Source organism: Clarias gariepinus, chromosome 4 (genome assembly GCF_024256425.1).
Source record: "Clarias gariepinus isolate MV-2021 ecotype Netherlands chromosome 4, CGAR_prim_01v2, whole genome shotgun sequence".
Taxonomy (NCBI): Eukaryota; Metazoa; Chordata; class Actinopteri; order Siluriformes; family Clariidae; genus Clarias; species Clarias gariepinus.
Window position 1 is genome coordinate 4,094,153 of NC_071103.1, and position 17,356 is coordinate 4,111,508.

At 38.5% G+C, this 17,356-nt stretch overlaps 1 protein-coding gene across 2 annotated transcripts in view; it reads left to right on the forward strand.

The window, feature by feature from the left end:
* The window catches only part of srcin1b (SRC kinase signaling inhibitor 1b), a 46,922-nt gene that overhangs the window by 8,803 nt on the left and 20,763 nt on the right, over positions 1-17,356 (forward strand). For both annotated transcript variants that reach the window (XM_053493536.1, XM_053493538.1), the window contains exons 2-3: positions 3,980-4,205; positions 11,087-11,110. In XM_053493536.1, the coding sequence (XP_053349511.1) occupies positions 4,017-4,205; positions 11,087-11,110 (213 nt within the window). In that variant the 5' untranslated portion in view covers positions 3,980-4,016. The remainder of the gene's footprint in view (positions 1-3,979; positions 4,206-11,086; positions 11,111-17,356) is intronic.

A 17,356-nucleotide genomic window follows, 5' to 3' on the forward strand; every position in this document is an offset into this window, starting at 1 on the left:
CTGAGATGTGAGGTTGATTAATCTGTCGCGTTTCTGAAAAATATCAGGGTTCGTTATGAAGCTGGGACGATTTGTTGGAGGAACATCGGGGAAGCCGCAAGTGCTGACATTATCAATGTATTTATTGACCTTTTTAGAACTGTTGAAACCTATGACAAATCTGCGAGTCCTTAGGTAATTGTTAATATCGACAAGGGGTGTTCAAGTCAAACCGAGACTTGTGATGAAATTCCTGGTGAACTAAGCCGCAAAAGTCATCGCCAGCGTTTACGGGAGACTTTGATCACAGCACAGTGATGAGACTCTTAGCCGCAGTGAAATATTTAAATGGTGCAAACGTTTTATAGATTGGCAGAATGATTCAGCGCCCGATCCTTGAAAGTCTGCGGATAACTTGTAGCCAGCTTGTGGAATAAAAAGACGCATTTGTCTGTGTGAACTGTACACACAATTATTCACCAACACTTACAAAAACTTGGCACGTCCCCCAGTCCTGAACTCGATCCAAGCCATTTCCAAGGACAATTAAAGGAGTTCCTGGTGGGCCAGCCTTATAGACGTGAAGCATATAGACAGTCCGATCATGGCTCCGACGTACTGTACTGAAAAAACTTTCTATCTTGATGGTTTGAAAGCACTAGTGAAACACTGGGATAAGTGCATTAGTGTACAGTAGCAGTGGATTATATAGAGAAATAAAGTGAGTTTTTACTGTCATAGCTGTGCAATCAAAAGTCCCAGTTTGACTTGAACACCCCTTATATTATATACTAGAACATTATTTTCTCATAATCTGTACTTGCTATAAATTGTTAGCAAGCGTTTCTTGAAGATTGAATAAATCAACTGACTGTGTGTTTCCAAACTGCTGTTCACTCGCTTCTGTTTGTGAGCGGGATAACACACTTGAAGGAGAGCGCTATCCACCCCTTCCACTCGCGAGAGCTCTGACAATGATTGATGTCAGAGTGCAAACCCCGCCCATACTGTGGAAAGCGTGCATGGCTTTAGCGTCTACTGAAAAGTTTTGAATCACTAGCTGTACGTTTTTTTTTTGCAACTTTGCAAGACAGTTCTGCTTTTTCAGTGCCTATTAATTATATATATATTTTTACATATTTCTTAGTGTGTACTTTGCGTGCATTTTGATGTCTGAGTTTGCATGCTTTGTTTGTGTGAACCAATAAATAGTAAGCGGGACTTACATAGAGTAGAGCTTCATACAGTTGCAGATTGATGGATCGATCGATCGATCGATCTATCTATCTATTTATCATCCACAGATGTATATTCAGGTTCTTAAAATGTGAAATCCTTAAATAAATAAAAATAGTAGAATAATGAATTCAATAAAGGAGAGTAGGGAAATACATTTCTTACAGTTTTTATCTTCGATATATGGGAACGGTGTGTCGTTCTGTTTGTGTGCCTCGTCCACGAGTCAAGCTCCATTTCGTGTATGTTGCCATAAATATCCTCGTAAATAAGGGAATCTCATTTGCATTTTTATTTATTTATTTATTTATTTATTGGTTCATTTGTTCGTCCAGACCCAATTTGTGTTTTCACGATGCGGCCACCCGTCTCTAATTTGTATGTAAGGGCTCGAGCAGGAAAGCTGCTCTTTTGTCTGCCCTTCTGCTGTGAGGATGTCTGACACAGCAGGAAAAATGTGTTAACACACACACACACACACACACACACACACAGGATGCAGCAAGTAACACCAGACTGAGCAATAAAGATTGACCCTATAGTATGACTTGCTTATGCTTAAGTAGTACCTGCCATATGTGGGGACAGATCCCAGGTCATAGATCAACACTATTCTATACTTTTCACCGCCACACCAGTGATAATTTCATTGCAATAAATCAATTTGTCATATTATTGCCTAATATTTGACAGGATTTGCTTTTTATTAAATTAAATAATTTGTTCTAATTGGTCAGATTGTGTTAATAATTTTTCTGTAGTGGCAACACTAACGCTAGTTTTTCCTGTTATAGTACGTCTACGTCTATCTGGCTTTTTAAAATACATTCATTCATTCATTCATTCATTCATTCATCTATCTTCTATACCACTTATCCTGTGTACAGGGTCGTGCAGGCTATTCCATTACAATTTTTTTTTTTACCTTGCAGATGTAATAAACCATAAATCATACCTACTTCTAAATTTACCGACTCGGACCAAAGCAGAATATTAGCTTGCTACCTTTTGTGAGATATAATAAGCCATACCTGAAATTAGGCCCATCAGTTCATGTTAATTTCTCACACTTGTTGCCTTGAGGACGTGACTTGTTTTATTTCTCGAGGAAATGTTTCTGTGAAATTTTAGCCAACGAAGTCGGATCCAAGCAGCGTTACGGAAACGTCCCCGAAGTGTTAATCCATACTGAATAAGCTTTAAGGTTGCCGTAGTGATTAGTGTTTGATCTTATGTGATTGGTCAGGCTTCTAAATGGGTCTAAGATTGGAAAACGCGTTACTTGATGCTTTTTAAAAATTTATTTATTTCTACAACCCCAGAGATATGGCACAGCAAGTGTGTGGGTTTGATGTTTTATGGCTTTGGTACATGGCCAATGCCTGCTGTTCATATTCTTCCTTAACACCCATTTTCACTGTTATTAGCATTTGTAAAACACAGTTTAAACAGTGCAGTGTAACACAGTAGAGGAATTAAAGTCATAAACGAGGCACGATATATTGCCTTGTAGAACGGAGATACAATTTTGCGGAATGTTGAGTTTATTTTACAAAACGGAGCAGAAAGCAAACACAGGCTTATTTAGCCCATTTCATTGGCATTAGATGCAATATCCGAATATATAAATATCGCTGGAGTTCATCCCCTCTCAAGGGATTCCCTCCAGGCTCTTCTCAGTAGCTGGATTCGTCATCTAACATGTATTCCAGTGTTCCCAGGATCCTGATTACTGAAGAAGAATTGTCAGGAATGATCCAGCAATAACTCAAAATTAGGATCCGTGTGCATGAGGTCATTGAGATGTAATATTATATGTAGATTCTAACCTTATTCTCATGGATCATCATTCTATGTCTCTGCCAACCAAAGACTTGTAAAAGGCAGAAACAAGACAGGATTAAAGCACACACACTTACAGTAAGACTCCTTTATATAGTTTTTCCAAAGGAAGTGGTATGTTATGGAGGAAGTGGGTTAGAATTTAACAGATGGCATCTCTCGTGGTCCACCAGGGTAGGCTCCGGGAACACCATAAAAAATGTAGCTCATCACGAACAAAAATGAGCTAAACAAGTAACATCCACTGAAAATATAAGTACAGTATATATTTATTTTAGTAAACAAATCTTCCGTTGTTCGGCTGTTCTTTACGTTTGTCCTGTGCTTTGTCTTCCCTTCATCAAATTTTACCATCCAGATTAATATTTACGTATCAATTTTGCAACGTTAGAAAAAAAAATTGTCTGGCATCTTTCTTTTTAATTAAAGGAAATGAATAAATGTAACACTGAAATACATTGTGAAAAAAAGGTAGACAAGAAAAAACGACATGTTGCATTGAATGAGCTCATTCGTTCATCGATTTATGCTCTTCAATCTCATCTAGGCATCATGAAGCGGACTCTAGCAGCGTTTAGATTTAATCTCATCATCAGACAATTTCCTGCCCCGTATTTTGTTCTTGATGTTTTTCCCAGTTTCCTTTTCCACTCCTGCTACCATATCGTATATAAATCTCAAAATCTCAACAGCTCGGTAGCCTAAAGCTGTATTAGCTGATCTGTGTGTGAGAGTGTGTGTTATATTAGAAGCATCTTCAAGACCAAACCCCCAGAGCAAAAAGATTTTAGCTACAAGTAGGGAATAAAAAACGACATGCGGTGTGATATGGCGAAGAGTAAAGCTGAGCTACTGTAAATCCCCCGAAGTTTGAAGCATGTTCTATGTGTGACCTTTGACCTGTTGCCCCTTAACTGCACAGATCTGGCCAGGTGAGAGGAAAAGAGGAGAGAAGAAGGATGATGCGAGGGGAGCATGGTGAATACCAACGTCAGTATCACACGCTGGGTAACGCGGCCCGGCGCTTCTCCAACCCGGATGTCGAGGCAATGGCCAAGATGCATGCAGCGGATGCCGAGAGACAGCGGGGCAAATACCCTCCTCAGCATGCTGCTACACTCGTCAGTGCCAACTGTTCACGCCAGCAGGTACAGTATGTAACCGAATGTATGTATGTATGTACTTACTGTATATGTGTTATGAGAACATGCTAAACATGACTTGGCCTGTTCCAAAGAACAAAGTATTGTCTTGAATAGCTATAAGAAGCTGTGTGTATGAGTTTGTGTGTGTGTGTGTTAGTGTATGGGTGAGTGGTTGTGTGATATACTGTACAAGATCTCAGTGTATATTTATCATGATGTGATATAGGATAATAATTAAAAAAAAAATCACAGGCTGGCTTGGAGAAGATCTGCTTTCCCCTTTCCTTTTTCCTGGCTTTCCTTATTTCCTCTTGTTTTATCTACAGTATATTTTCCTTTTCCCCCCACCTTTATTTTCATTTTCTCTCTCTTTCACTATCCTCCCTTTTCACATCCTGTCCCTTTGCTTACATTTCCCTTCCTTAGCATTTTCTTACAATTCATATACTTTATTTCCCTGTCCTACTTTTAATATTCTTTTTCCATTCTTCCTTTTTCTTCCACGTGCTCCTCATCACATCTCTCGTCTATCCCTTTTCTTTCCTTTTACACTCTTTTATCTTTTACATTTTCCTATGTGCTCCTCTTACCTAGAATTCCCCAAAAGTTTCACCCCTTCATAAATTCTCACTTTCCTTCATATTTCCGTTCCATATCTGTTTCCTCTTATCTCCCTAACATACATTCTTTATGCTTAAATTTTTTCCCGTTTCTCTATATATCTCTTCTTCACCATGGCCTTAGCTTTGCATTTATTTTATATAACATCCGTGGCTCCCAACCATCTCAACCATCCATAAACCCCAGTCATCCACAGACCCAAACCATCCATGAATCTCAAAAATCCATAGATTCCAACAACCCACAGACCCCAACCATCCAAAAACTCAGGTTAAGGCACTGATCTACGGTTTGGAAAGTCCCAGGTTTAAATTCCATGACCACCAAGTTGTCCCTGTTGGGCCTTGAGCAAGGGCCTTAACCCTCAACTGCTCAACAAACCAGAACTTTATTTGTAATGAAAGTTTCATAGCAGAAGTTAAATGCTTCAGTCTAAGGTATCTCTAAATCTGTATAACTCATAGAGGAATTTGATTTGTTTTTTGGCAAATTGCACGAGTAACACCAAGAATCAGAATCACCTTCTCCTTTATTGCCCCACATACAGTAAAAACCCCATAAAACTATCGCTGAGAAGACTATCATGTCTACCCGACTTTAGACTATTATTGTTAGTAAGGGTGATTGGGGTAGTTTTGAATTTGGGACTTTAAGTCACACTTTTATTGATGAATTTCGAAAACTGCCATTAGCTTTATAGGTTTTCATTATGCATAGTTTTGCTCTGTACAGGAAAACATTTTGAAATCCTTTTTCTGTTGTTTTCAAATACAGTGAAACCTTGGATTGCGAGTAACGCGGTTTGCGAGTGTTCTGCAAGACGAGCCTAGATTTTTTTTTTATAAATTTTGACTTGGAAAATGAACAAGGTACTCTTGGTTAACAAGTACTAAGTTTTATGTATCACGCATGGGCTTCTTGTTTTGACGCTGAGCGTCACATGATCACAACTGATCACAACACAATATTTTGTGTTAATTATTTGTGCGCACAAATGGAAAAATTATCTGTTAGGATTTATTTTAAAAAATTTTTAAAGGTAAAGTGCGGGTTAATTTGCTTTATTTTTACTCAATATTTTGTGTTAATTATTTGTATTTTTTTTTTTGGGGGGGGGGGCTGTGGAACGAATGAATAATTTAAGTTTCCATTATTTCTTATGGGATAATTTGACTTGGTTTACGAGTGTTTTGAAATATGAGCCCATTACTGAACGAATTATGCTTGTAATCCAAGGTTCCACTGTATATGCTCTGGGCACAGTTAATAGACATTAGACCAGCCTGATAAAACACCAGCGTATCTGTTAAGCTTGGTTTATGTTCATCTTCTTCTGTAAAAGTCAGGCTTGTGTAAGACACATGGCTTGAGCAGTAGCTAGTACCCAATCTTGCTACTCAGGATGGAGGAAAAGAGAAAAATTGGGGATAATTAATCAGTCCAGTGGCTCCACTTTTTGGCTTTAATCCCCATAACTGTTAGTCCTAATTTTTTTTTCCTTGACAAAGTGTGAACAACTTTCCAACATTTAACTCCACTTACCTCCAGAGATTTTTAACTGTTTTGTATAACATGCAAAACGTCTATTTTGGCCTCCTAGTCCGTGGTTGTCCTTTTTGTGATTCGTCTGTAAATATAAAATCTTTTCTCTCTGCTGTTTATCTCACACCATTTTCCTTTATCCCAACCTCTTTCCCCTCTTTTTTAATCCCCTATGCACTTCATATCCTTCCCTTCTTGTCTGTTTGCTCTATCTGTTTGTATTCTGCTGTTAGCAACAGAAATGGGATGGGGGGTGGGAGGAGGGGTTTGAGGCAGGTGGAGTCAGACGTTTCCATGGCAACCTGGGGCCCATATAAGGCGATCGAAGAGATCACATGGCGAGAACCGGCAAGGTGGAGAACGACAGAGACATAGAGACAGAGGGAAGAGGTAATAACCGGGGAAAGATGAGGAATAAGATGAGGGGTTTCCCTAATGGTAGAGATGGTAGAGAGGAAGTGAATGAGTGAGTGATAGAGAGAGAGAGAGAGAGAGCGAGGGAGAGGGCAAAAGAGAGAGAGAAAGGGAGGGAAGGGGCAAGTGACGGAATAAGGAGAGAGAGAGAAAGAGAGCGATAGAGAAACAGAGAGAGAGAGAGAGAGAGGAAAGATCCAGAGGCAGGGGACTTTCTGTGATCTGCAGCCTGGAAACAGTGAGACGGATGGAGAGACAGAGGGAGAAGGAGGAGAGGAGGGGTGGAAGGAGGCACACAAGAGAGGAGGATTAATTAGCAATGGTATGTTACATTCATTAATCGATGAAGACTATCAATTTGTGCTGAACAAACAGAGAGAGAGAGAGAGAGAGAGAGAGAGAGAGATTGTCTACCTAACTGGTTGGTGTTTTGAACAAGGCGGATATAATTATCATCAACCAGGTGAGGAGGAGGACTGTGATCAGAAAGGTGTGTGTGTGTGTGTGTGTTGTGTTTATAGAATTGGTTGCAAGCTAGTGCCTAGAGTGTTGTCATCGTAATAGTGTGTGTGTGGGGCATGAGGTGGGCAGCAGGTGTGGCTGGAAAGCCTGCCGCAGTGTGTTTGGAAGTGTGTGTGTGTGTGTGTGTGTGTGTGTGTTAGAAAGAGGCATACAGAGAGAGAGAGAGAGAGAGAGAGAGAGATGGTAAGACTTTAAGGGGCATGCTGGACAGAGATATAAAGGAGTGGAATTGTGTGTATGTGTGTATGTGTGTGTGTGTGTGTGGGAATGCCAAAGGAAGAGAGAGCAGAATGGGTGGGCACATGAGCCTGCTTGGCATGCAGACCATGTCGCAATTTCATCCCTCAACTCTGCTTCCTGATTTCTTACACACACACACACACACACACACACTAAAAGGATCTTGTGTGCCTTTAGTTAAAACGACACTTCATCTAAGATGGAGAAATGTTTCCTGAATGACATCGCCCCATAAACTAATACTTTACTACACAAATTTCCCACAATGCACCTTTTAAACCAATACAACTAAACAGTAACAAAAGTTTTAAAATCCTCCCAAATCCTGGGTTCATTTTAAACTATGATTGATCTTATTTATAAAAACATGAGTTGTTTATAATTTCTTGATCAATTCCTTCTGTGACATTTGTTAAATTGAGCTAAAAATAATTATAAGAAAAAAAGATTCTGATTGATCAAGATGGCCGCCCCCATCTTAATTCCAGTGTTTTAGCTAGCCCCGATGTGAAGTTTTGTTTATGATTCATCGACTTACAATCTATTCTGGATCACAAACATGATTTAAAGCTGATTTTTACAACAAAAAAAAAGGAAAAAAAAAAAAATTCATTACTTGCTAGCTATGCTAATCTTGTAGCTTCATATCAAAAAATGATGGTGTAGATTTAGCATCTAATGGCTACAATATAAATAAATACTGTGCACTTTTTGGACCTAGTGCTACACATTTTAGTATTAGATAATATTTTGTTTTTAAACATATTTAAAATGGCCCACTTCAGAAACTCTCAGGAACATTCGCTAGAAAAATACTGAGGTAACCTTTAACCTTACAGTCACAGAGCGGTGCTAAATTCCTTAAAATATCCATGATATGAACCTTGTTCTTACAGAAATGAGAAAAATAAATACAGTGAAAATACCCTATCTGAAAAAAGCTTCTAGTGTTAGCATAGTTGTAAGTAAGTACGCCCTTAAGAACCCTACCATAATTTCCACCGTTGTTCAAAAAAATGTAAAAATAGGTTATTTTAGACCAGCACTAGTCCAGCTATTCAGACCTCCAGCTTTGACTAAAGCCTCGGGTATTCCTTTTTCACTAAAAAAAGAGCCGCCTACAGGAAGAGGCGCTGCAAAACTCCAGTCACAAACTTTTTCGAACACTCATGCTAATAAAACTCGCAGCTTTTAAAGACAGACTACATCAAAACAATAGTTTTTTTCTTCTTCTGAGGTTCAATACGTGTTTCTTCCGTAACTACGCTTCTTTCTCATTAGTCTGGCTATATTCACGATCAAATAATTCATAGTAGTTATGTAATGATCTGCATCACGATAGACCACTTCATAATAAGCTGGAAGGTCAAAGCAAATCTGAATGAATCCACAGCGCTGGATGAATCATTTACAGTTTGTAATTTCAAAGGTCTCCAGAGGTTTGTAGCATTGTGGAGAGATTTGTAGAGGATTGTCTAGATGTGTCCTGTGAAGGTTTCTATAGGAATGGTGATTTTCTGGTATTTTCTGGAGGTTTTCAGAGGTTTGAAGTATTGTGTTGACCTTTTACTAAGTTTGTGAACATGTGGTAGCATTTTCAGCAGTTTGTAGAGGTCTGCTGGGAATTTTAAAAGTTTGTAGACACAAGGAAGACAAGTAGAGAAGTAGAGAAGTTTAAAGAGGTACTGTAGGTTGAAGGTGCTAGAGGTGTCTTGAGGTTTATGCTAGATACTGTATGGTGAGGTTTTTGGAGGTTTGTAGAGGTTTCTGGAGGGGTATTAAGGTTTTTAGATCTTTCTGGACGTATTATGAAGTTCCCTGTGGTTTGTAGATGTGTGCTCGGTTTGCTGATGTTTGTAGAGGTGTGTTGACATTACCAGATGTTTCTAGAGATGTGGTGAAGCCTGTAGATGTTTAAGGTGTCTTGATGTTTGTGTAGGCATGGTGGAGGTTTGTAGATGTGTATTGAGATTTTAAAAGTTCGTAGGCATGTGATGAAGTTTTTAGATGTTTGTGGAGGTGTGTTGACCTTTTTAAAGAGTTGTGGGCATATCATGGAGTTTCCAGAGGTTTGTATAGGTTTGGTTGGGGTTTGTCGATGTTTTGTGTTAAGTGTCTTGGGGTTTCTGGAGATGTTTGTAGAAATATGATGAAGTTTCCAGAGGTTTGTCAATGTACGCTGAGGTTTGTGGAGATTCTTTAAGGTTTTTAAAAGAGGTATGATGAGTTTCTGGAGGTTGGTATAGTGTAGATCTGGTTAGTTTTTAGAAGTTTGTAGTCATATGGTGAAGTTTCCAATTGTTTATACTGTAGGCGTGGTGGGGTTTGTAGATGTTTATATAGGTATGTTGATGTTTCTATAGTTTTGTAGATGTTTGTAGAAGTACAGTACAATGTGCTTTATTTTTTTTACAAATTTGTAGGGATGTGTTAAGGTTTGTATAGATATGGTGAGACTTTTAGAGAATTAGAGGTAGGTTAAGGTTTGTACATTAATTTGTCTGGATGGTTGTAGAAGTGTTGTAAGGTATAGTAGGTTTCTACAGGTTTTAAAGATGTACTGCGGGGTTGAGGTTTCTTAAATATGGTTAAAGTGAGTTGAGGCTTGATAAGGTGATTGTGATGAGCTTTCTAGAGGTATATTGAGGTTTCTCGAGTTTTCTAGAGGTGGCTTGTGGTTTGTGTAGGAATGTACAGTATAGCGGTGTAATGAGAAGTGTTTAGGGATGTGTGAGGTGTGGAGACATGTGTGTAGGGGTTTGTAGAGGTGTGGAGAGAGGTGCATAAGGGTGTAGTGTCGAGGAGTGACACAAAATTAATTTATTGATTCATTTCTTACGAATAAAAAAAGAAACAAACAAATAGAAAACCTGCTTGTCCAAGGTGCTTGAGTTACTGATTTGTCCGGGTTATTTAAATAACAGCGTCAGGTTGTTTGTGTGTAATGCTGGTGTTACACACATGCATAATGTACATCTGTTTAGGGATTTTTGTCTCATTCTCCTAAAGGCGCATTTGTCTGAGGTCAATATTCTTACATATTCAAATGATCATCTCTCTCTCTCTCTCTCTCTCTCTCTCTCTCTCTCTCTTTCTCTCTATGTACATGCTCTCACCTTCCCTACTATGTAGGTGTATGGACACAAGGCGGTCTGGGTGCAGTGCAATTAGCTTTTGTAATAAAGGCCAGCAGCCGTTCCCACCATCTGTCTGTATGTCTGTGTGACTAAGATTCAACAGAGAGTGTGTTAAGACTTTATTATTATAATCATGTGTGTGTGTGTGTGTGTGCTTCACCTGTATGAATTGCATTCATGGGAATCATAATAAAGGGTTGGCGAGGACTGGTTGATTAAATTTGCTAAAGCTTGTGTCACCCCCTTATCTCTCTCTCTATTGTGCAATGCATTTTTTCTCTATTCTTATTTTTTCAGTTAGTGACTCAGTTGTCTAAGACAAGACAAGTTTCTTGCTTGAATGAATATGAAGTTTAATACTCTCTCTCTCTCTCTCTCTCTCTCTCTCTCTCTCTCTCTCTCTTGTAGCAACCACACTACTGGAGCTTTAAGGTCAGTGCTCTTGAATGCATTTCTATTAGATGAATAGAACATGTTTATATCTTTATTTGTTTATGCATGTTTTTTTTTCAAAAGTCAATTAGATGTTTTTTTTTTTTACACTAGTATCTAAAAGAAATAACTCGATAAGGGACAGACCAATTTCTACATGTAAGCAAACCAATAGCACCCAGGTGTGCATACACCCACACAGGATTATTCGCTCTGTAATATAGTCAGTAATCATGCTGGTGTTTGTTATACTGTATTATTACATTACAGGATGTTAGCGGCAAGACAATTCATTTACCTGATGAGTTTCGCACATAAATTATTGCACAGTTAGGGAGAAAAGGAAAAATAGAGATACTGAAGATGCAGAGAAGGTCTAATAATGATGGCCTGTGGAGCCTCTGTATAATGCTGTATATTACATGTTTATCACTATATATCTATATAATTAGAAACACACATAGAAAATTAAATTGCCTTTTTAAAAAATGGTTGCTTGGTTCCTTCATTAGAACTTTGTAGCTGTGATTTTTGGTTAAATATAAAAGCTTTTTAAGACTCACACATAAATCTTTTTAAAATAAAAATATAAAACTATTACAAGATCTGTGGCCTGTGAGGGACTGGCACCCTGTCCAGGCTGTACCCTCCCTCGTGCTCGAGTAACCTGGGATAGGCTACAGGCTTCCCACAACCCTGAACGATATAAGTATAGAGAATAAAGTGAGTATGTGAGTAAGTAAGAAATTTGTATGATTAAATAAATCTGTATGATTAAATAACTCAAACAAAAACATTCTGTTAAAATAAAGACAAAATATCTTGTTTCTGAAATTTATAAAAAGCATTAAGGTCCAAAACTACCTAAAAAGCATTTAAAAGGTAGAAAATTTCATGTATGGTGATAAAACTGTACTTGATGTTCAAAAAGCATCTACATTCAAAAAATATGTTCAAGAGTAAAACATAACATAATATAAACAAAACAATGACCACACATTTAATAGCTAGTTTCCAAGCCTTAAACTTTGGAACATGATTAAATAAAAAAAAAAAAAAAAATTGTAAATTCAATTAAAAAAAACTACTTTCACTATCCAATTTACAAAACATAGCTAATTTCCATATCTATTTCACAAAACATAACCACCTAACTATTTTAGAAAAAGATTTTCAGAGCTTAAATACTGTAGCTAGCCAATTTATCTAATTCAAATGTTAGATTGTTGTTAATTGATCTGAATAATAATATAAGTATTTACTTTTGATGAGTCTTGAGAAGAAAATCTTCCAAAATAGTACGTAAGTGCAGCACCGAATTACAACTAAATCACTATTTCCTAATTCTGGATAACAGTGGGTTCCCCATTGTGGAAAGGTTCCTCATGATGGTTTTCTAATGGGATTTAAAGTTTCTCCATAGGAGTCCGAGGATCTTTCATGAGGACATTGTGGTAGCAAGCTGTGGTTTAATGCTCTTTATAATTCCTGATTCAGTATCCTGCTGCCTGGTAGAAAACAAGGCAGCACTGATCTACTGTACTGAATTTTTGGAGTATCTTATTAGACATCAGGATACCACACTTCAGCTAATTCTACCCAGAATAGATAACATTTACAGTGGAGGGAGACGATAACAGAATAAACTGCTAACAGTAACTAACTGGATTCATAGATGTACAATATTGTGAATGTAAACAGAAAAGACATATGATGTGATGTTTGTTAGCATCGAAATGAATGAATTGGCGGATTAGAAATAGAGAAGATATAGAAGCCTGAGGACAGAGATTGGCCCATGCTGAGTAACATAGCATGACTATAGCCATAAACTCAGGTCTGTACATTTTGAAACGAAGATAGGTTTTTTTTTGTGATTCGGCCTCCACACTCAAGATGGGAGCGAAGTCAAGGCTTTCAGCTTTAATTCAAGGGGTTTGACAAAAGTGTGCTATTAACCATTCATGACTTATTGCCATTTTCATACACACAACCCCACTTTGGGGTCTCACACAATGCACTAAGTGCTCATGCACAGGCGTGTTATAGCCTTACATCTCTGACTAATTTTCTTTCGAAAATATGACCATAACGAGCATCATTGCCCCAAATGCAGAAAAGCAGTGCTAGTCATAGCAGGAGCATGAGGAAAAGACGTATAGTTTAAGAAGTGACAGAAGGTTACGTTACAGTATACCACATAGATTTGTTAATAAAATAATATGCATCTCAGCATCTAAATGGCATAACGCTCTATTTCACAGAATGTATCAGGGACATTAAGTGAAGCATGTCTTTAATTCACTAATGCTAGACATCTGCAATGGCAGTTATAGAGTCTAAAGCCCTTTTATTTGGCTTCAACATTCTCTAAAAATCCAATGGATGCATTTGGTCCAATCATGGTACCCGCTATTCTGGGAAGCCGGTAGTTCCGCTTCACTGACTACCTGACAGAAAGAAGTGACAGGACTGGGATTTCAGGAAGCATTGACTATTGCCAGTATACCAAGACATTCTATGCAATTGTATTTGTCCAACTAATTGTGTCAACAGTTTAGGAAATAACAACATACTGTAGAGCTCTGATGGTCAGATGTCCACAAACCTTTGGCTGTACACTGAATTTGCTTTGAGAAATCCTCTATTTTCAAAAACTTTTCTTTTGATGTTAGCTCTGTGGGTGATCTCGCACAGCTTTCAGAGATGTTTGTTTCTGGTCCAAGGTGGCTGATTTAGTACCGTTTTGCCCATCTGTCTTCTGCTTCAAGTGGGTTTTAATTGAGTTCGGAATGTGTTCGGGGAGTCATTATCATGCTGGAAGAACATTTTTACCACTCTGTTATTTTCCCAAAGGTACTGCATGATGAATCAAAATCTGTTTATGTTTCCTCAGCATTCATCATCTGATTGATTTGCACCACATTTTCTACATCACTGTCTGAAACCCTCAGACCACGACAGCTGTCAAATAAACCAGACTTATATGTCTCATAGGCTCTTAATTTCTGACATACTGCTACCTTTGTGAAAAAAAATCTCGAAATTGGACTCATCACCCCATAAGACTTTCTATCACATCGAGCTTTATGGTCTTGAACACACTGAAATTTAGCCTAACACCACCATCTATCCGGTACATTAATGGTTTTTAAGTTAAATCAGTTGCCCTGATACTAGAAATGTTTTAACCCTCTGTGAAATCACTAGGGGTTCGTTAAGAAAAGGTGGGAAACCAAATCAGTGCTCTTCTTCAGAGCAGCCGTCATGGAATTAGAGAGGGAAGCAGATGGCTGCTTAGATTCTTGACCTACTCGTGCTGAGTTAGTGCCCGAAACATGGTCCAGCGTCTGGTGGGAGGAAGCGTTTGGTTTCCCTCAGAGCAGTTCCAGGAAAAGTACAGCCACTGTACTTTGTTTTTTTGCTGTGGATTTTTGAAGAAGCTTTTTCACTTGTACTGATACTGCTTATCCAACAAAGCCTTCTTTCAAGATCTCAGCTTGATGCTGTTTCTTGTCTTCTCTCACAAGGTCCTCCTATTCCACAGGGACAGAGCAGTTGGCTTGTAAATTCTTCATGCTGAGAAATGGGATTCAAACTCTTGGGAAATATGCTGACACCCAGGAGGGCAAAGTACTCTCTGAGAATATTACAACTCTGCATCTAAGATCTTCCACCCTGTAAAGATAGTGCTGACCACTTAAACTGTACAGGAACTGTTGCTAGGTATTTTGCTGCAAAGCTGAAGACCAGAATTTATTCATCTTCAGTAGTCAGTTAACCCTGGTTGAGGTAGTTGGTCTGATTACCCCAGAGCTACAGTAATGTTGCTGCATCCTCTTAAGCCATGACATTCTTACATAACAAAGGTGTTTATTTCAAAGTTTCCCTTTGATGATTCATCCTATTGAGGCTTCAACAAACTTAAGAAAGTGCTTTTTGTACAAACTTAAGACAAGTGTTCATATTTTTCCCCTGTCTCCAGTGGTTTCCAGCAGCTATGTGCTGTCAATTGTGTTCTGATGGTTTACGCTGAGCAGACTGTTGCTAAGGTAACATCAAAGCAGTTAATGCACCAGCAGTCTAGACCAGTAATGAACAGTAACCTCTCTCGAGTCTCTCCTGTTTGCTAAATTCCTGCCACTGTTCTATATGTTATGCACTCTTCAGTCAATATGCTTTGCAACAGCTTGACAGATTCATTATGCAATCAAGCATATTTAGGTTTTGCATGCTAGCAGTGGCGCCTTTAGAGGTGTCTTGATGTTTTCAGTTTATTAGCATTCCTTACTTTTTCACACCATGAAAGAGGTATGTTTTATTATGCACTGTATTTTGTATCAGAATTAATATTTCTTAGCCTGTTACAGTACATCTTAAGCAGTTGTTATCTTAAAAAAAAAATTAATTGTGACACGGTAGGTCAGGGGTAGCTCAGTGGTTAAGGCATTGGACTACGGTTCGGAAGATCCCAGGTTCAAACCCCACAACCACCAAGTTGCCACTGTTGGGCCCTTGAGCGCGGCCCTTAACCCCTTAACTGCTCAGATGTGTAATGAGATAAAAATGTAAGTCGCTCTGGATAAGAGCGTCTGCCAAATGCCTAAATGTAAATGTGACACAATCACGGTTTAGAGAAGCAGCATTCCTAATTTTTTTTTGTGCCGCCAAACTACTGAAATGCACACCTGATGGTAAAGTGGCCTAAAACTAATGGAAGCATTTTGTCTCTCTTGATAACTATACAGTAATACGCCGGCATCAAGAGCCGTGAGTAAACCTCTAGTAAAAGGTAAAATACAGAGTCTTCATTACATCCTGCCTTGATTTATTAGCAATAAAGCTGCCAAAATACTCTCACATTACACATATGAATTTAAAGACACTGCAAAAATTTTATTTTGTAATAGGCACCAGGTCATCAAGCTTACTTATATTCACATGCCTTCTAGCTTTTAACAAATCTATAATCTGCAGAAAGACCCTATTGGCCTGAGAAATCAGGGTGAAGGAACATCAAGTCAGCCTATTTCTGTCAAGTTCTCCAAAGGATTTCAAATGTATGAAAGTACAGATTGTGTTTGCTTCCGAGTATAAGAATTACCAAACTTTGTACGATTAATAGCTACAATTTTGAGTCATACACAAGGAGCATTCCAGTCGTTCCAGGACTTCAGGTGAAAGTCGTAAAACAGATTGACATTTACAGAAGACTTCAAGTGGAGTATGGTGATGAGTTTCTTAGCTGGAGTAAAACATTTGAATGGTGCAAACGTTTTAAAGAAGAAAGTACATCCATGAATGACGATCCTCGGACGAAGGGGCTCGAAGCCCACTGCAGTAGTTTCTGTGAATATTCAGTGCCTGATCCATGGAAATCGGCGGATAACTTGTCAGCAACTTGTGTAGGCCTCCTTCAGCAACTTGTGTAAGCTGTGAGACATTTACACACAATCATTCCTCAACACCACTTGCACATTACAGAAACTCGCCTGGGAGTTATTGCCACATCCTCCGTACAGTCCTGGACCTTGCTTTTAGCCATTATCACAAATTTGGACCACAATAGAAGAAACTTTTTCTACCTTGATGGCATCCAAGCACAACTGAAACACTGGGATAAGTGCATTACTCTAGCAGGGGATTAAACTGTATAGAGGAATTTTTTTTCTCATAACTGGGTTCCATTATGCCGCACAATCAAAAGTCCCGCTTTGACTTAAAAACCCCTCGTATTATATCTAATGAGCTGATCAGGGCGTGACTCATGGAAAATTTGCGACATAAACTCTTGCTCTTCCTTTATGGTGAGTCCACTTTGTTTTTCTCCTTAACAGTATGTACATTGGATTATGCATTCTGAAAGCACTTGTATTATTTGTTAATTTCAAACTATTTAACTGAATTACTCAGTGTATCGATCAGTTTGTGCTCACTAAAATAGCTGGGAGGAGGTCAAACCCAAATTGAAGAAAAAAAAAAGTGCAAAGACTTAACATTTTCATGGAAGCAACTGTTGCTACCTATTATCTGTCCCCACAAAATGACTGCCTGGCTAAACCACTGACCCACAAACACACTTCGTCAGCATCAACAGGCTTTGTTGCTCTGACACTCCCATCATAATTAGTCTTAATCATTAGAACATGAGGTTAATTAGCTGGATACAGAGCCACTTTAACTCTCTTGTCCTGCTTTAAGTCGGTTTTATTGATTTATGCATGATTTATGTTGTTGTTAGCATGG